This window comes from Vigna angularis, chromosome 3 (genome assembly GCF_016808095.1).
Source record: "Vigna angularis cultivar LongXiaoDou No.4 chromosome 3, ASM1680809v1, whole genome shotgun sequence".
NCBI classification, from domain to species: domain Eukaryota; kingdom Viridiplantae; phylum Streptophyta; class Magnoliopsida; order Fabales; family Fabaceae; genus Vigna; species Vigna angularis.
The window spans coordinates 14628217-14645253 of NC_068972.1; the positions used below are offsets into that span (position 1 = coordinate 14628217).

At 33.5% G+C, this 17037-nt stretch overlaps 4 protein-coding genes across 4 annotated transcripts; 3 read left to right on the plus strand and 1 right to left on the minus strand.

The window, feature by feature from the left end:
• The first annotated feature begins 1031 nt into the window (after positions 1 to 1031).
• LOC108345103 (guanosine deaminase-like) lies at positions 1032 to 2335 on the plus strand. Its single transcript, XM_017583675.2, has 4 exons — positions 1032 to 1203; positions 1439 to 1623; positions 1874 to 1978; positions 2076 to 2335. The coding sequence occupies exons 1-4, from the start codon at positions 1176 to 1178 to the stop codon at positions 2271 to 2273; spliced, it is 516 nt and encodes a 171-aa protein (XP_017439164.1). The 5' UTR covers positions 1032 to 1175; the 3' UTR covers positions 2274 to 2335.
• A 2562-nt stretch (positions 2336 to 4897) lies between these two features.
• LOC108346113 (guanosine deaminase-like) lies at positions 4898 to 7430 on the plus strand. Its single transcript, XM_017585097.2, has 5 exons — positions 4898 to 5061; positions 5636 to 5695; positions 5779 to 5969; positions 6918 to 7022; positions 7119 to 7430. The coding sequence occupies exons 1-5, from the start codon at positions 5022 to 5024 to the stop codon at positions 7305 to 7307; spliced, it is 585 nt and encodes a 194-aa protein (XP_017440586.1). The 5' UTR covers positions 4898 to 5021; the 3' UTR covers positions 7308 to 7430.
• Positions 7431 to 7759: 329 nt separating this feature from the next.
• Positions 7760 to 8929, minus strand: LOC108344158 (probable transcription factor At5g28040). The gene has a single exon (XM_017582624.1). The coding sequence runs from the start codon at positions 8927 to 8929 to the stop codon at positions 7760 to 7762; it is 1170 nt and encodes a 389-aa protein (XP_017438113.1).
• Positions 8930 to 15315: 6386 nt separating this feature from the next.
• LOC108344702 (probable transcription factor At3g04930) lies at positions 15316 to 16944 on the plus strand. Its single transcript, XM_017583158.2, has one exon. It carries the CDS (start codon positions 15504 to 15506, stop codon positions 16653 to 16655), a length of 1152 nt encoding a protein of 383 aa, XP_017438647.1. The 5' UTR covers positions 15316 to 15503; the 3' UTR covers positions 16656 to 16944.
• Positions 16945 to 17037: the final 93 nt, after the last annotated feature.

The following is a 17037-nucleotide window of genomic DNA, read 5'->3' on the forward strand; positions in this document are numbered from 1 at the left end:
TCCTGTGTAATTGGGCAGAGCAGTGTGATCTTCATGCTGCCGGATGTATCGCGGGAAAGGTGAGTGTGAGAGAGATAAGAACTTCAACCCATCAAACTGTAACAAGAAGCTGATTAGTGCAAGGTTTTTCGCCAAGGACTATGAGGTTGCGTTTGGACAATTGTATAAGACTTAATAACAAATTAAATAAAAAATTACATGTAATATAAGATGTATGCATATGTGTGCACCACATCATTACAGTTAGACGGCATCAGTGATAACTTAACGGAGATGGCTTAATTGACTCATTTTTACAAGTTTATGGACCCGATTGAGACTGGAAAAAAAACGATGACCCACTTGAGATTGACACACAAATACGAGGACCAAACGAAGGTTTAAACCTTATTATTTATGTTTGATTTTTTTCTACATGTAAAAAATAGAACTAACGTAGTTACATTATTAACTTGATAATGACACTACATAATATTTACTTGACACAGACAATTTTTTAAAATTAAGAAAAAAAATAAAAAATTAATTAAAAAATAAAAACCTCCAATTGAAAGGAGATTATTCATCATCGATTAACAATTTATACAACATCGTGAAAATGAACTAAATTGAATATTATTAACCAAAATAAAGATCACATTAAACATTCGAAAAATAATAAATCACACACAATGAACAAAGTCAACAATAAAAAAAGACAAAAGTAGTTAAGTCTTCTAAAAATTATAATTTAAACTTAGTTAATATTTTCATAATTCTACTAAATTGAATTTTCTAAAATCATACATTATTATACTTTAATCTAAAAATTAATTATTATAAAATATTAATCTGAAATAAAAGATTACCAAAGAATAAAAATAGAATAGTCGTGTTCTCCTAAGTAATAAACACACGTTCTTTCAGGAAAATAAAACTCAATAAATATTTAAATAAGAACAAAATAAGTTCTACACGCTTCAAATATTATTAAAAAGCACCAATTTAAATATTTTAAGTTCTGGGGTAAGTATACCACAAATATATTAGAATCGTTGATACACAAGTCATTGATAACTATGCATTTCCAAGCGAAAATCTAGGTCTAGTTTCTCTGCGTTTCTTTTCTTCTATACGATTTCTACGATCGCTCTCAATTTTCCTTGTCATCTTTCTCATCTAATCCTAATACCGTGATGGAGGATGTTGCTACTGCTTCTAGTGGTAAAATCATTCATAATTATAATTTCTTGTAGTTCTGTTTCACTTGTGCAATTTTTTCCCTCTTCTGTTAATGCTAGTGTGTTCAATTATGTAATGTTAAATTGTCACTTACACACTATATGGAGGAAAAACGATCGTGATTTGATTATGTTATGCATTAAATTTGTCCCATGATGTGAAACACTTGATTATGTAATTGGAGTTAACACTGTCTTCTTATAACATGCTGCTGCAGAGGATAGAGAAAACAAGTTCCTAACAATAGCAATTGAAGAAGCATATAAAGCAGTTGAAAGTGGCGATGGTCGTCCATTCGGCGCGGTTATTGTTCGAGATGATGAAATAGTTGCAAGCTGTCATAACATGGTTCTAAGAAACACTGATCCCAGTGCTCATGCTGAGATTACTGCTATAAGAGAGGTTTAGTTAACAATTGTTATAGTTTCCGTCTTGAATTTCACTGTTAAAAGGGCATCATGCATCTACAATATGTATTTTGCTGCTTGATTTCTCAAACCATATTAGCTTTTCTACTTAGAAATATAAGGTTTGCTTACAGTAAAGAAAGTGGAAGGGAGGGATAGATCGGTTCAGTTAACAAAATCTAACATTTGCCCATTAAACAAAATATATAATTAACCCATTTTGGATCTTATGATATCATGTGAAGGCTTGTCGAAAGCTGAATCAAGTTGAACTTGCTGACTGTGAGATTTATGCTTCTTGTGAGCCTTGTCCAATGTGCTATGGTGCAATTCTTTTTTCCAAATTCAAGGTGACCTCGCCACACTACTCATATTTTCCCTTCACCAAATGTTTGTCTAGTTTGTATGAAATTGGTCACAACACTTATTCTGCTCACACTGGTACAGAGAGTGGTTTATGCAGCTAGAGCAGAAGTTGCCGTGGCTCTTGGAGTTGGGAGTAACAGTGCTGATGCAATGAAGCACAGTAGCTTTTATGAGAAGGTGAACATGGAGATCAAAAAGGCTGAAGGTAGTGTTGCTGTAATTGCGGAACAAGTATTTGAGAATACCAAACACAAGTTTGTTACGCCCTCAGTTGCTTAATCATGTCATCAAGTATGAACGCAAGTTACAGTTGTTCAATAAAACTTTAATTACAGTTACTATATTCATGTTTAAGTTACAAGGGTGAGTTAAATTTCAATAAAACTTCAGTTTCTTACTATAACCATTTTCAAGAAAACTTGTAACATTTGGTTTCTTCAAGTTATGCTACTAGTTCAAAGAAGTGTGGTAAGGAGTGTAAGGAAAAAAATATAAATAGATGAGAAAAGATGTGTAAATTACTAAAACGAAGTTGTAAAGAATAGATAATTTTTGTATTCATGGTGGATGCCCCCTCTTCCACTCCAGTTTCCCTTGTAAAGCAAAGCACAAACACAACCAACAACATTTCAAAATCACTTAATTTTATATTTCCATTTTAAGCAAATCTTTTTCGATCATGACACCAATTCGCCATGCCTAAGTTGCTCTTTTCAATTCAAGGTCAATTTTTAAAACACACACAATAGAAAATTATTATAATATTTAATAATCTAAAAGTAATAGTATTGTTTTCGTTTTGATAAAAAGAATTCATAAAAATTGAATTAAATATACTTAAATTCACGAGAGACATTAAATATAATTAAGGTTTAATACATCATTTGCTTCCTACTTTTGGGGCTTTGGTTCAAACGGATCCTACCTTTTGAAAAAGTGTGATATGTTACCATGGCCAAACCTGAATGAGCTGTTTTGTTTGATGATTACGTGATAATGTGAAGTAAAGTGAGGTGGTAAAAATATTTTTTAAAAAATTAAATGATGTAAGATAGGTGATAGGTTTAAGTCTGGTTAAAAAAATTATCATGTTCCAATCAAAACATTGAACCATAGCAGCAAGGTTGGAGGTCACAACCTGAAGTGCAAGTGAAGCACGGGACACACCCTTCTCCCTGTCCCAAACGGCATCAGTTCAAAGTTCTGTCCTTTAAATCAAACTCCTTCTCCTCCCCCATAAACCTCTTTGGCCTAAACTCAAGAAGCTCTTCCCAAACCTTAGGGTCTCTTCCCATCGACCACAAGTTCACAAGCAACCAAGTCTTTTCTCCAATCTCATACCCACAAACCTTCATCTTCTCCGATGACTCTCTTCCAATCATCGGCGTTGTCGGATGAAGCCTTAAGGTTTCTTTCACTATGTTTCGCATGTAGGGAAGGTTAACTATATCTGATTCTGCAATCACTCTACTCTTATTTCCTCTCACTGAATCTATCTCCTCTCTCACTTTTTCCATCACCTTAGGGTTTCAAGGAATCAGCAACCAATCCTCATTACAACACCACTTGTAGCACAATGTTGAACCCAAAAATGACGAAATCAGTCTTAAACAAGGATAATTTTCTTTAACCCAGACTTAAACCTACCACCTATCTTACTTCATTTAATTATTTTTAAAATATTTCCACCAGCTAATTGCTACTTAATCATCAAACAAAACACCTCACTCAAGTTTGGTCACAGTGGTATCTGCAGAGGACCTTATTGAACATTTTTAAACGAAATATAGGGTTTTACTGAACTTTTTCAAAAGGTAAGATCAGATTGAACCAAACCCCATAGGGACCAAATGATGTATTAAACCTATAATTAAAATATATATAATAACATAAATTTAAATTGTTTAAAATTTATGTATAAAATTACAAACAAAGGGAAATAAATTATATAATTTTTTAACTTTTTAAAAAATAAAATTGAACCAAGTACCTTTGACGATTTCTCATTGCTTTTGTTTTGTTGAATTCTTGAAGAAGTGAAAACAATCACGTTAGTATATTTTTTTTTTTTGTTGAATCCGTTGTTTACGGAAACTAGTTGCTTAGTTCACCTGATGTTTTGTTTTCAGTGTTTTCTGCTTGCTTTTTACATTACATAACTTCCGATCTTCTGTTTGCAAGAATTAAGGCCGTCCATTCAATAATATTTGACTTTTGTTATATAATAAGAAAAAGCAAAAAAAAAAACTAACCTATCAATATCAGTCTAAAATTTTAAAAATAAGGTATTATATATATATATATATATATATATATATATGGAATTTGTTAATTTATGTAAGGGATTTTTTTAGTTAGTATACTCCAAATCTTAGGTTACATAAAAGTTTCTATTAAAAAAATTAATTTTAAATTTAAAATATTTTAATAATTTTAAAATTTAATTTAAAATAAAAGAAATAAAAGATAATTATTTATCATTCTGATTGGTCTATGAATAGTTATTAACGTGTGTGTTTTTCTTTTTATCAGCCAGTATATTCATTATGTTTTTCATTTCCCCGTGTCATTTTTTATTTAAATTGAATTACAAATGTATCACGTTTTTCTTAATTTCGTTCCTATTTCTAAATATTTGTATGAAAAAAACTAAAACTAACTTTTTTTTTATATTTAGCTCGTCTGTTTCCTGTATAAGTATGTAAAAACCGTAATAAATAGAAAACAAATTGATCGTTTTGTAATATAAAGAAAATAATTATAAGAAAAAAAATGGAAGATAGTAAGAAAAACTAAATTTACAGAAAGGAAATGAAAAAAAAAAGAAAAAAGTAGGAAAGAAGTGTAAAATGGTGATCTAGTGAAGCAAATTTGGATTGCGTGTAAGGTTTTAGTTGGGTGACTCCCAAAACAGATGGGATGATAAAACTAACTTTTTAGTCCTTTCCTTTCTCTGGGTCTTCTCTTCTCTTCCTTTTTCTTTCTTCCCTCCTTTTCTTCTTCTCTTCCTCAGATCCCCTTACCATCATGGACGACTCTACTTCTGCTTCTAATGCCACTGCCAATGGTAAGATTCTTCATGATTATAAGCTTTTGCTTCTATCTCTGTTTCCCTTATCATGCTTAGTAATTCAAAAACAGATCCTCCTTTCATTCGGGATAACATAAAACCAGATTAAGTGTTTACATTAGTCAAGGAAGCTGCTTTCTATAATCTATGAGCCAGGAACAGGACTTAACCAATTTCAAAGGCAAAACACAATCCAATTTTTCTAATCCAAATTTCAAACGTGTTCAATTCAGTTAATACAAGAGGTGGGGTGTATGTATAAGCTCAAGTGTTACTAAAAAATTGACCCAAGTCTCGTTGTTAATTTGTAATTTTTGAAGTATACACAGAATTAGCTACTCAGGAGGAGTCACGGGCTTCTCACTTGTATGTGTGCTTTAATAATATCTAAACAAATGAGTATTTTTTTTTTCCAAATCAGTTTTCTACCTCGCCTTTTTCTTCAGTAGCTGTCGGTTGTAAAGTCCATTTTTCTTATTGAACATTAAGATTTTAGTATAATAACGCTCTTTGTTGATTTTGCTTCTATATGGAAGGATCTGAGTGTTTGATACTGCCTTTTTTATTATAGTTTTGGAAGTCAAAGATGAAACTATTTCTGTTGCTTCTGCATTTCCTGGTCATCAAGAAGGTATGAAACTATTTCTGTTGCTACTCCCCAGCTCCCTTCAGTTCTTTTTTTTTTCTAAACATTATTTTCTCTCGGTATACCAGCTGTGCAGGATAGAGACCACAAGTTCCTAACAAAGGCAGTTGAAGAAGCATATAAGGGAGTTGAATGTGGCGATGGAGGCCCTTTTGGTGCTGTTGTTGTTCGGAAAGATGAAATAGTTGTAAGCTGTCATAACATGGTTTTAAGAAACACTGATCCAACTGCCCATGCTGAGGTTACTGCTATAAGAGAGGTTTCTTATTCTTTCCATTTAAAATTTTCTTGATTTTTGAAATCTGAGGTCTATAGCATGAATCAAGAGTAGTGGATGGAATAGATATCTGGGAATTGTAACCTTGATATTCTAATCTACCATTTGGCTTCCAATATGGGGACGGATTAAGTGAGGGGTTGATTGTACTATTCCTACGTTCATGAAGTGTGGCAAAAAGTTGTTCAAACAGGCATCATGTTGCTGGATGTGTATAACCTGGCGTGTTAAACAAGAGAAAGTTATAAGTGTTTTCCTTTTCTTTCCCAATAGAAGTACCAAAACAAATAACTTGTAGTTTGAGCATTCTTTAATGTTATATTACAATAATCTATTATTTGCTCTAGCTGTCTCTGACATACTTGAATCTCAAATTCTGGAAGTTTTGCAAAACACCTATTGATACCTTGAAGAGGTTGTGTGAGTTCAAGTTGCTTAGAGTTTACATTGTTTGCTGTAACTTTAAAAGCAGGTCACTTGACTCCCTTCATCACGGTATACATACACACACACACACATATATATATAGTCTGTTATGTGTGTAAGGGATTTGATTATTTTATATCCGGTACCACTTTTTAATTCCTCGAACAAGAGTCTGTATGGAAACATTTTTTTATTAACACTTAGGAGAGAGAAAAATTTGAAAGAAAATGATGTCAACTTCTCCATAAGTGAAAAATTAGTTTATGCATGAACTAATTTTTTAAGTTATTTCCTGTTGGCTTCTCCAAAATCTGTTTTTTAACTTATGCATAAGTTAATTTTGGCTTGTGGTAAATTAATTTCATTTTTTTTCCTCTTAGTTTTCTCTCCCCAAAGTGTTCGTGAAGAATTTTCCTCCAAACAAACTCCATATCACTTGCCTACTTATGTTCTTAATATACGTCATTTAGGACCTCCTGTTATATAATTGGCTGTCATCTGTAGGCTTGTCAAAAGCTGAATCAAATTGAACTTGCTGACTGTGAAATCTATGCTTCTTGTGAGCCCTGTCCAATGTGCTTTGGTGCTATTCATCTTTCAAGAATTAAGGTGAGCCAGCTACATCATTCATATTTTCCTCTCACCACATGTTTCCGTAGTTTTTATTAAAATGATCGCATTGTTCATTCTGTTCGCATCGAACAGAGATTGGTTTACGGAGCTAAAGCAGAAGCTGCAATAGCAATTGGATTTGATGATTTCATTGCCGATGCACTGAGGGGAACGGGTTTCTATCAGAAGGCCCAGTTAGAGATAAAAAAAGCCGATGGTAGCGGTGCTGTTATTGCAGAACAAGTATTTGAGAAGACAAAAGAGAAGTTTACTCTGTACTGATTTGCTTTAGTTTCTAATTAAAAGTGAACACAAGATGCATTTGTTCAGGAAAAATTCAATTTCTTACTATAACTACATTCATAAATTCAAGAAATACAAAGTTTACATAACTTTATGAAGGCATTCATTAGTTCATTCATTCTGTTTGCTTAAGGCATTGCAGATGGCCATTTATATGTTAAATTTATGAATGATCTGTTTGCTTAAGACGCTGCAAATGATTATAGATATGTTAGCTTCATGAATGACATATTTAATTATTGGAGAGTTGCGTAGGAGGAGGTAAAGGTTGTTCAAACCATATGACGAGGCGATTGGGCTTATAATGCACTGAATATACAAATGACAACTTATCATGAACAAGAACCTAAGGTTGTCATCCATATATTCCAAGATACATATAATTAAATTTCTTGTTTACCACAAACATTACAGAATTGATAGAGATATTACTATTCGTTGAAGTTGTTGGTGTTGGATAAAGCACAAGCTGTGTCTGCACATCCTGGAGAAGTTTTATCATACACCTCCCGTCTAGATCGCAATTCCTCCAATCTAGCCTTGATCTGATCCTGCAACAACTCCAACCTCTTCAAATACACCTCCAGCTCTAAAATCCCTCGTTTTCTCCATTGCTCATGGTCTACTTCCTCAGGAAATAGCGGCAATGGGATTGGCACCAACCCAGGAGGTGGCTCTTGGTTTACTTCATCCAACATTTCCTTCAGCAATGGGGAGAAACAGGACCTCATGGTCTCCTCAATGAAGACCTGCAGGCTGCCACTATTGTTATGTTCATTTGTTCTGTTCACATCTTCTGCATCATCTAACCGCAACCGCTTTGGCACTCTCTCGTCTATTTCATCACTGTTGTCAAGTTGATCAACCTTCACCTTAACGTTGCCCCCAAGGTAACGACTTTCAGGAGTGCGTCCCGACGCATCACCATCCAAAGACTCTTGGTCTAATAGGATATCAGTGTCATTGCCCCAAATCTTGTTTGAAATTTCGAAAATGGCCTGTTCCTGGGGGTTCCTAAAGGGAACTTCCTTGTCCGTGCCTTTGTTCAAAGCCAACTTGTGCTTCCTCTTTAGTCTACGCAGCTTCTCAACAAGCTGATTCTTGTTGAAATCGACGTTCAGTTTGGGCCTCACGTGATCATACAACGAGGCTACGTCGTTTTGGAGGGTGGTGGTTGTCCTCCCATGCTGCTTAATGTAATCAAGGTATCCCTTTAGCAGTTCCTTCTCGTCCTGCTTCGTCCACAGTCTCTGATATTGTCTCACAATGCCCGAATACTTGTTGGAGCACTGCCCTTTTGAGCGTGTTACAAATGTGGTGGCAGTGGCGGTGGTGCCGGGAACCGTGCTTCTGACATCGTCGGCCGGAAAGGCCACCGTCACGGCAGGGGTGGCACTGGGAACGGCAAGAGCAACGGGAATGATTTCATCCACATCGCATGAGCTAAGATATTGGTCATTATCATCATCTTGTGTATTGAAGTTTTGGTGGTTTTGATGCTTAGTGTGATCATGAGTGTTAATGTCAAGGTTTTCTTCTTCTTCGGAAGAGGAAGAGGAGGAGGAAGGAGACAAGAACCAAGAAACCAACGGAGAAAGCATTTTTGAGACACCACACTTCCTTTTTCCGCATATTAGAGTATCAATGTAGCCGTTGGTTCGTTCATGGCATATGTGGATTTACTATCAATAGAATGAATGCCTATAACATCCACACTAATAAGAGGAGAAATATCTTTCTGTATATTCTCATCCGCATAATCCGAATTCAGCTGAAAAAACACATGATGAGTTTGACAAGCTTTTTCTTTTAAGGTTGTTAACGAAACCAAACAATTTACCTAAATAGAACTTATGTTATTTCTGTAAACTTAGTTCAATTAGTTCCTTTTAGAATTTCTGCATATTTTTACGAAAACATATAATAAAAAGTTATAACTAAAAATATGTACTGACTTTCTCTTTCAGTTTCCTTATTTTTCTTTTCCTTATTTGACATTTATTTTTCAATTACACCACTTATCTTTTGTTTTTCTGCCTACATAACCAATAAAATGCGTGATAAGAATACTGTAGAAAAATTACGTGATTAATAATATATAGTTCATTAAAGGAAGAAATAACGGAAACAAATAGAATTGTAAAAGGTATTTTATAAATTTGATACATGTAATAGAATGTGCGTGTAATGGTGGTGGTGACCACCAAGTGATTTTAACGTCCAAGTGGTTAAGGAACAAATATAAAGAGAGTACAAAAATGAAAATCGGTAAGAGCTTTTTCCAAAGACAATGACCAGTAGCGAAGGAAAGTACTTTTGGGACAAGTTATGATGATGTTTTCCCACATTTCCTGCAAAATATGGTGAGAAGTGAGAAAGGGTGGGCACATAACTAACATGGGAGATTAAGGTCTTTTTTTTTAGAGGATTTGAAGATAAATTTTTTTGTCGTTTATTTGAGTGAATTTGAAGGTAAATGTGAGTGAATTTGGAAATAAATTTTTTTAATTTGTCATGTCAATACAATTCTATACTAATTCTCACAAATTTTATTTCCAAATTCACTCTCATTTACCTCCAAATTCACTCAAATAAACAACAAAAAAATTTATCTTCAAATCCCCTCAAATTCAATCTCTCAAATTCACTCAAAAGAACAAGGCCTAAGTCTAAGGAGGCATGCATTATTGCTAAAACAAATTTTAAAAATGTATTAAACTCAAGAACCGAGTTCAAGTGCTATATAAATATAAGAATTCGTTGTTCCGAAAAATAATGGTTTCAATTTTAATGTAGATTCCTTAGAGGAATAGTAAACGTAAGGACCAATTATTTCTTCTTATCTCATCATATATTTGACAATTATTATTATAGAAAGACTAAAACATTTTGACTAATCGACACTGATTTCCTTAATCGGATAACAGGGAAAGTGAACTTTTAATTTGATTAATTATTTTAATAATTTTGTAAATGATTCTGAGTTGATAATAAACAAATATGTAATTATTCAGTTGATGTATTAATTAAAATTACTAAATATTTAAATATTAATTTATATGATGGGTTTATTTTTAAAAATAAGATTGACTAATTTTTAATTTTTTCTACTAATAGTTTTATTATCAACTTTCCTGGTAAAGAGACAATACATGATAATTTATTGGACTAAAGAAGTTTTTAACTCATGTGTATTCACATGGATTTTTTACTTCTTTTTTTCTTTTTCAGCATAATAGATAAAGATAATCTAACTAATCTTGTCAAACAGAATTTTTTTGATTTGTAAACTCTTAATTTACAATAACATGTGTTTCAAAATATATATATATATATATATATATATATATATATATATTACAAGCCATAAAATAAGATTGATAATTTCTCTAAATTCAACCTAAGTATAATGATATAAAGATATCCCTTTATTGGTTATATCAACAATATAACAACATTATATTCATTTAGACAGACGAAAATCCTTAAAGCTTAATTGATATGAAATTATTATGAAGAAGTTATGCAAAATGAAACAGATTTAATTTAGGTTTAATAGCTTATTTTGTCCTTAGTTTTGTGGAATTTTGTCAATTAAGTTCTTCCTTTTAAAAGTGTGTCAAATTGATCCTTACTTAGTAAATTTTGTGTCAACGTCATCCCTTCTGTTAAATACGCACAAACAACATTAATTTTTTTCTCTCTCTACTCTGCTCTTATGTAACACATCATACTTTTCTCTTTCTTTTGTCAGTGTTTTCTTTTCATACTTTTGCAATACCAAAAAAAGTTGTAATTCAAGACATTCCTTCTAAATCATGTAGAAAAACATTCCTTCACATTTTTATCACTTTTCAACCTACCTTCATACTACGTCTTGTCATTAAATGCATGATTAAAATTGTTCAACTAAAATTAAAAAATTTTAAATATTATACTTGAGTTTGCTATTTCATTATTCCACTTAGTTATCAAATAAAAATAACAATATTTATTATTATTATAAATTTTAAGAAATATGAAAAATTATAGCTAAAATTAAAACGATTTATCTTAATGAAATAATACTATATTATATTGGTGTATGTCGGTTTAATTTGAGATAATATAACTAAATAAAAAAACAAAATGAATTTAGGATAGTATAATTAAAAAAAAATCTTTTAGCTTTGATCAATTAGTTTTAGTATATAACAAAGGAACTAAAAGGTAGGAAAAGATAACAAATTATAATTATAATATTGATATAGATTATGTAGTATGATTACCTTTTTAGTTAAGAATATATTTTTCATATTTATATTATTTATGAAAACTATATTTCGTTTTTAATTAAATTAATTATACATTTGTTTTGTTTCTATATGTAAATAATATTGTTGATATACGAAGAAGTTTTATATTATTTTATAAAATTAATAGGGATGAATTTGGAAGACTCAAAATGAGAGAAAAATTACAGAAAGAAAAGTGAGAGTGAAGGTGTTTCACTAAAAAAAAATACAAGAATTGAGAAAAAAATTTATAAAATTTTTTAAACAATTTGATAACATAAAAAATTTATAAAACTTTGTAAACAATTTTTATATAAAAAAATCCTACAAAATAAACATAAAGTTGTCAAATATTTAATATGAAAAAGAATGTTTAATATCATAGCTGGGTGATCCCAAATAACAAGTAAAAATAAACTTAATTAATAACCAATTTCATTCTAATAAACTTTAATATCATTAATTTCATTATGATAAATACTCCTGTAATACTATGTTAAAAGATATTTAAACTTAACTCAATATTATATAAATGAGTTATAAAATAAAATTTGCGATTATTTAGATTATCAAATAATTTTATTCTTAACCGATATAAAATTTTCAACCATTTTTACTATAGAAAAAAACATTAATTATGAGAATATTTATAAGGACTGATTAAAAAGAAAACTGAAGAATAAGATATGAGAAGTTTTGAAGAGTGAAAGAAAGAAAACTAGGAAGTGTAGTGATAAGTGGTAGTGGTGCAATGAAAAGGTTTGGGATTTGCAAAAGTATGAAAAGATAGCACTGACAAAAGAAAAAGAAAGAGAGCAGAGGAGAGAGAAAAAAAAGTTAACTACGTTTGTGCCTATTTAAAACGGAAGGGACGAGATTGATGCAAAATTTACTAAGTAAGAATCAATTTAACACACTTTTAAAAGGAGAGACTTAATTGAAAAAATTTAACAACTAGGGACAAAATAAGTTATTAAACCTTTAATTTATTATTGTTAAACTAACATGATTTTAATTAAAAAATTTAAAATAAATTATAAAGAACTAAATTTGTACTAAATTGACACGAAATCATATTAAATTAATACAATTTCATTTTACTGAATCAAAAGTCGTGTTGAGTTGATTTGATCTCTTCACAATGAAGTCCTATTATATTAACCAAACTTATCCATTTTTATAATTTTTTAAAACTTGTGCTATTCTAATAATTAAAAAAAGATTAAATATGTTTTTGGTCTTTTACTTTCAGTGAAAATTAGAAATAGTCTCTCCTCGTAACTTTAACATAATTTAGTTTTTCAACTTAAAAAATACATGAATTTAGTCTCTCTTTTTTTAACTAAATTTTGTTTGGTTTGTTTAATGTGTTACCAGCCTTTTATATCATTAAACACCTCTTCAGCCTTAGATATGTTACCAGCACGACACCACCCATAAACCAAACTAGTTTAAACTAAAACATTAAGCTCAAACTTATGCTTGAGACTCTCAAAAAACGATTAAGCCTCGTTTGCCCTTCTTTTTTTACAGAAGCTACTGATCACAATTGAAAACCCAACCTTATCGGGACTGCAGCCATAGTCCTCCATGCCGTTGAAAGCGTGGACCGCCTCCGCAGGTAATCCGACCCTCACGTAGCGGCGGACGAGAACGGCGAACGTGTGAGCGCTGATTTCGATGTCGTGAGTCTTCATGAGGTTGATCACGTGCCACGTAAGGTCAAAATGTCTCAGCTTTCCAGCGAGGTCGAACATCTCGTTGTAGGGCTCTGGCAAGGGGGGAAATCCGTCAAGGGCGATGGCCCAATTGAAGAACGCGAGGGATTGGAGGAAGGTGATGTCGTGGCGGACAGCGCCGCATTTCTCGATGACGTGGCGGGCGATGGCGGGGGAGAGTGTGTGAGCGGCGAAGAGCGCGAAGAAGTCAAGGGAGAGGTCGGGATGGTAAAGTTGGGTGCAGGGGAGGGGCATTGGGGTTTGGTGTGGGGTATTTGTGGTTGTGTTCTTTGATGGCGGCGTGGAGTTTGTCTGCTAAGGTGGTTTCCTCGGAGGATAGGTTTGGAATTTGGGATGTGTTGTTTGAATAAGGTTGGAGAAGAGGTTCGGAAGTGAAGCCGAAGAATAGTGTTGCTTGAAAGTGCAGGGCAGGAGCGGTAAGAGGGAGTGGCCGAAACATAGACATGATTTGATAGAAGTCATGGTTAAGTTATTGAGAATTCAAGGTCACTAAACTAAGTCGAGCTTCGACGAGTTCCAGCGCCAAACCTCTCTCATGACCAGCTGCACCCTCCTCTGGAAGGAAGGAGCTCTCCGACCACTTTTCCTCTCTCGAGGATGACCTCAAGTACAAATCTGAAGCTCTGAAACGCATATGTGCACTTACACGTCATCACTCACAAATCAATAATGTTGTCAATATTTGGTGCCACATCATTAATGTATTAACTCTGTTTGATATTTAACGGAAGAGACAAATTTAACGCATATTTTAGTAATGTGTACCGGGTTTTAGTAGACAAAAATACCCTTATATATCATGGATTCTAAGTTTTAAAGTTAAAGGTATTTTAATAATTTCCCAAACCCTTGCTCACGTCCCTCATTCCTCTCAACCATTTCTTTTTCATCTCTCACTCCAACATTTTCTCTGTCATCCTGTGATAGCCCCAACTGAAAAAAATCAGAAACGCTGACGGTTAAACAATCTTACAAAAAAATGATTTTATAATGAGTTTTCATTTTATAATTTTTGTCTTATCTGATTTTATCCAATTTTCACAAGCATAAAGGAATTGGTAATTGACGTGGAAAAAATCAGAAATACTTGCTGTTAAACAATTTCTTACAAAAAATGATTTTATAATGAGTTTTCATTTTATAATTTTTATCTTATCTAATTTTATCTAATTTTCACAAGCATAATGGACATCAATGGAATTGGTAATTGACCTAGAAAAAATCAGAAACACTCGTTGTTAAACAATTTCTTACAAAAAAATGATTTTATAACGAGTTTTCATTTTATAACTTTTGCTGTATATAATTTTATCTAATTTTCAAAAGCGTAATGACATTGAAAGGAATTGGTAATTGGCCTGGAGGGTTTTTTTAGAGAGGTTCAACATATGCATATGATGAAATTAGAGAGATATAGATCTTGAATGAACCTTTGTCTGAAGGTGAATATGTCAATAACTTAACTCTTTATAAAGGCAAATTGTTTAACGGCAAGTGTTTCTGATTTTTTAAATTGGGACTACAGTAGAGATGACAGAGAAAAGGTTGGAGTGAGAGAGATGAAAGAGAAAAGGGTTGGGAGGAATGAGACGGGTGAGTAAGGGTTTGGGATGGGAGTTTCTTTTTTTTTTTAGAATGAAAATTATTAAAATACCCTTAACCTTAAAACTTAGAATTCATGATATATAAGGGTATTTTTGTCTACTAAAACCCGGTACACATTGCTAAAATGTACCAAATGTACCAACTAAAAAACATATGTACGCGCGTTAGCAAACCCATATATATATATATATAAATATATATATATATATATATATATATATATATATATATATATATATCACAATTAAAAATCGTATATGAACATATAAAAATATTAGAATTGTTTGGTACATGAATATAGTATAATAAAATTCATATGCATATATGTTAAATATGAAATAAAAAATTTAGGGATCAAATTATGCAATAAAGGAAATGAAGTGGGGGAAGTTGGTTGGTCGAGTACCTAATAAACCAGCTCCGAGATTCTCATTCTAATTGTTGTTGGAAGGGAGTGAGTGAAAAAACAGTGATACCTTAAAAACAAAACAACGAAATCCCGTGAAAGCAAGAAAGAAAGCACCCACTACGCCCTTCGCCTAACAAATTCAACTCCAATGCCCATGGCATCCGATCTAAACGACACCGTTTTCCCTGAAGAAGATCTCGATGACGACGACGAAACCCAAGAAGACGAAGAGGAGGATGACGAAGACGACGACGTTTTAGACGATGAAGAAACGGAACCCTCTCACTCCGTCCTCGCAGCCATAACCCTGGCTGCCCCCGCTTCCGCCGTCTCCCAAACACTCGGAACCGCGTCAACGGCTATCGTTGTCGCCGATTCCTCGCCGAAGAGGCCGCGCACGGAGCAAGTCGAGGAGAAAAAGGCGCTGGACGATTCGCGGCGATTGTTCCAGCGTCTGTGGACGGACGAGGACGAAATTGGGCTCTTGCAGGGGTTTCTGGACTACACGGCGCAGCGAGGATCCTCTCACCACAACGACACTGCTTTGTTCTACGACCAGATCAAGTCGAAGCTTCAACTCGGTTTCAACAAGAACCAGCTCGTCGAGAAGCTCCGAAGGCTGAAGAAGAAGTACCGCAACGTCCTCACCAAAATCAACGATGGCAAGGAATTCTCCTTCAAGAGCCCTCACGACAGAGCCACCTTCGAAATCTCGCGGAGGATCTGGAGCAACACTGCTCCAATCACCGGCCCCGTCGAAGACGACGACGAAATCAACCCTAACCCTAATCTTATTCCCAACCCTAATTTCAGCCATTCGGCGAAGACGTCGCTGTCGCGGAAGCGGTCGCGGTCTCGACCGGAGAAGCGCGAGTTCCACGACGGTTCAGCGTTGAATAAGGATAGTAATTGTATTGGCAATAGTAACAATAATAGTAACAAAGATAATGAAAATTGTAACCATAGGCATAGCTTACAGGGTTTGATTGAAGAGACAGTGAGGAGTTGCGTGTCGCCGGTGTTGAAGGAGTTGGTGAGTGGTGGCATGGGATTTGGAAGTGGTTTTGGTTTTGGGGGAAGAGGGTTTGGAGTTGGAGGAGGGTTTCCATTGAATTCCTTGCAAATGCAAATGCCAATGGCTTTGAGTTCATTGAATTTGGGCATTGGGGAAATGGTGATGGATGAGAAGTGGAGGAAGCAACAGATTTTGGAGCTGGAAGTGTATTCCAAGCGCTTGGAATTGGTGCAGAATGAGATCAAGGTTGCTCTCGAGGAGTTGCGATCCTCTGGTGGAGGATGACTCAAAATAAATCAAAGCTTTTACGTGTTTATCCACCAATCGTTTATAGGGTAGTTACACAGCTAGTAATTTTTTTTTTCTTTTTTTAATAGTTTAGGTTTTCATTATTGCATACAGCAGTTGTTTAATAAAGTGTTCTTGTTTTTCTTGTCTTCTGTAAAATTTTCTTCTACGCTTATTAATAATTTACATGTACAGCCCAACACGAGCTTCCTTGTACTTTGATGTGCTGTGAAGTATGTGCAATCGTGAGTGAAGTTTTTCTCAAAAGATTAACTACTTCTGTTACATTACATGAAGAGTCTTGGAGCTTTGTGATTTTGGAGCTCTGACATATTTGGGCACATTTCCTTTTCTATATGCATTGATTTTTATATTTTAA

Coding starts and splice junctions, on each gene's coding strand:
- LOC108345103 (XM_017583675.2), top strand. CDS start 1,176: ATGGAGGATGTTGCTACTGCTTCTAGTG. Junction 1,204..1,438: donor TGTTGCTACTGCTTCTAGTG/GTAAAATCATTC, acceptor ATGCTGCTGCAG/AGGATAGAGAAAACAAGTTC. Junction 1,624..1,873: donor AGATTACTGCTATAAGAGAG/GTTTAGTTAACA, acceptor TATCATGTGAAG/GCTTGTCGAAAGCTGAATCA.
- LOC108346113 (XM_017585097.2), top strand. CDS start 5,022: ATGGACGACTCTACTTCTGCTTCTAATGCCACTGCCAATG. Junction 5,062..5,635: donor TTCTAATGCCACTGCCAATG/GTAAGATTCTTC, acceptor TTTTTATTATAG/TTTTGGAAGTCAAAGATGAA. Junction 7,023..7,118: donor TTCATCTTTCAAGAATTAAG/GTGAGCCAGCTA, acceptor CGCATCGAACAG/AGATTGGTTTACGGAGCTAA.
- LOC108344158 (XM_017582624.1), bottom strand. CDS start 8,929: ATGCTTTCTCCGTTGGTTTCTTGGTTCTTGTCTCCTTCCTCCTCCTCT.
- LOC108344702 (XM_017583158.2), top strand. CDS start 15,504: ATGCCCATGGCATCCGATCTAAACGACACCGTTTTCCCTGAAGAAGAT.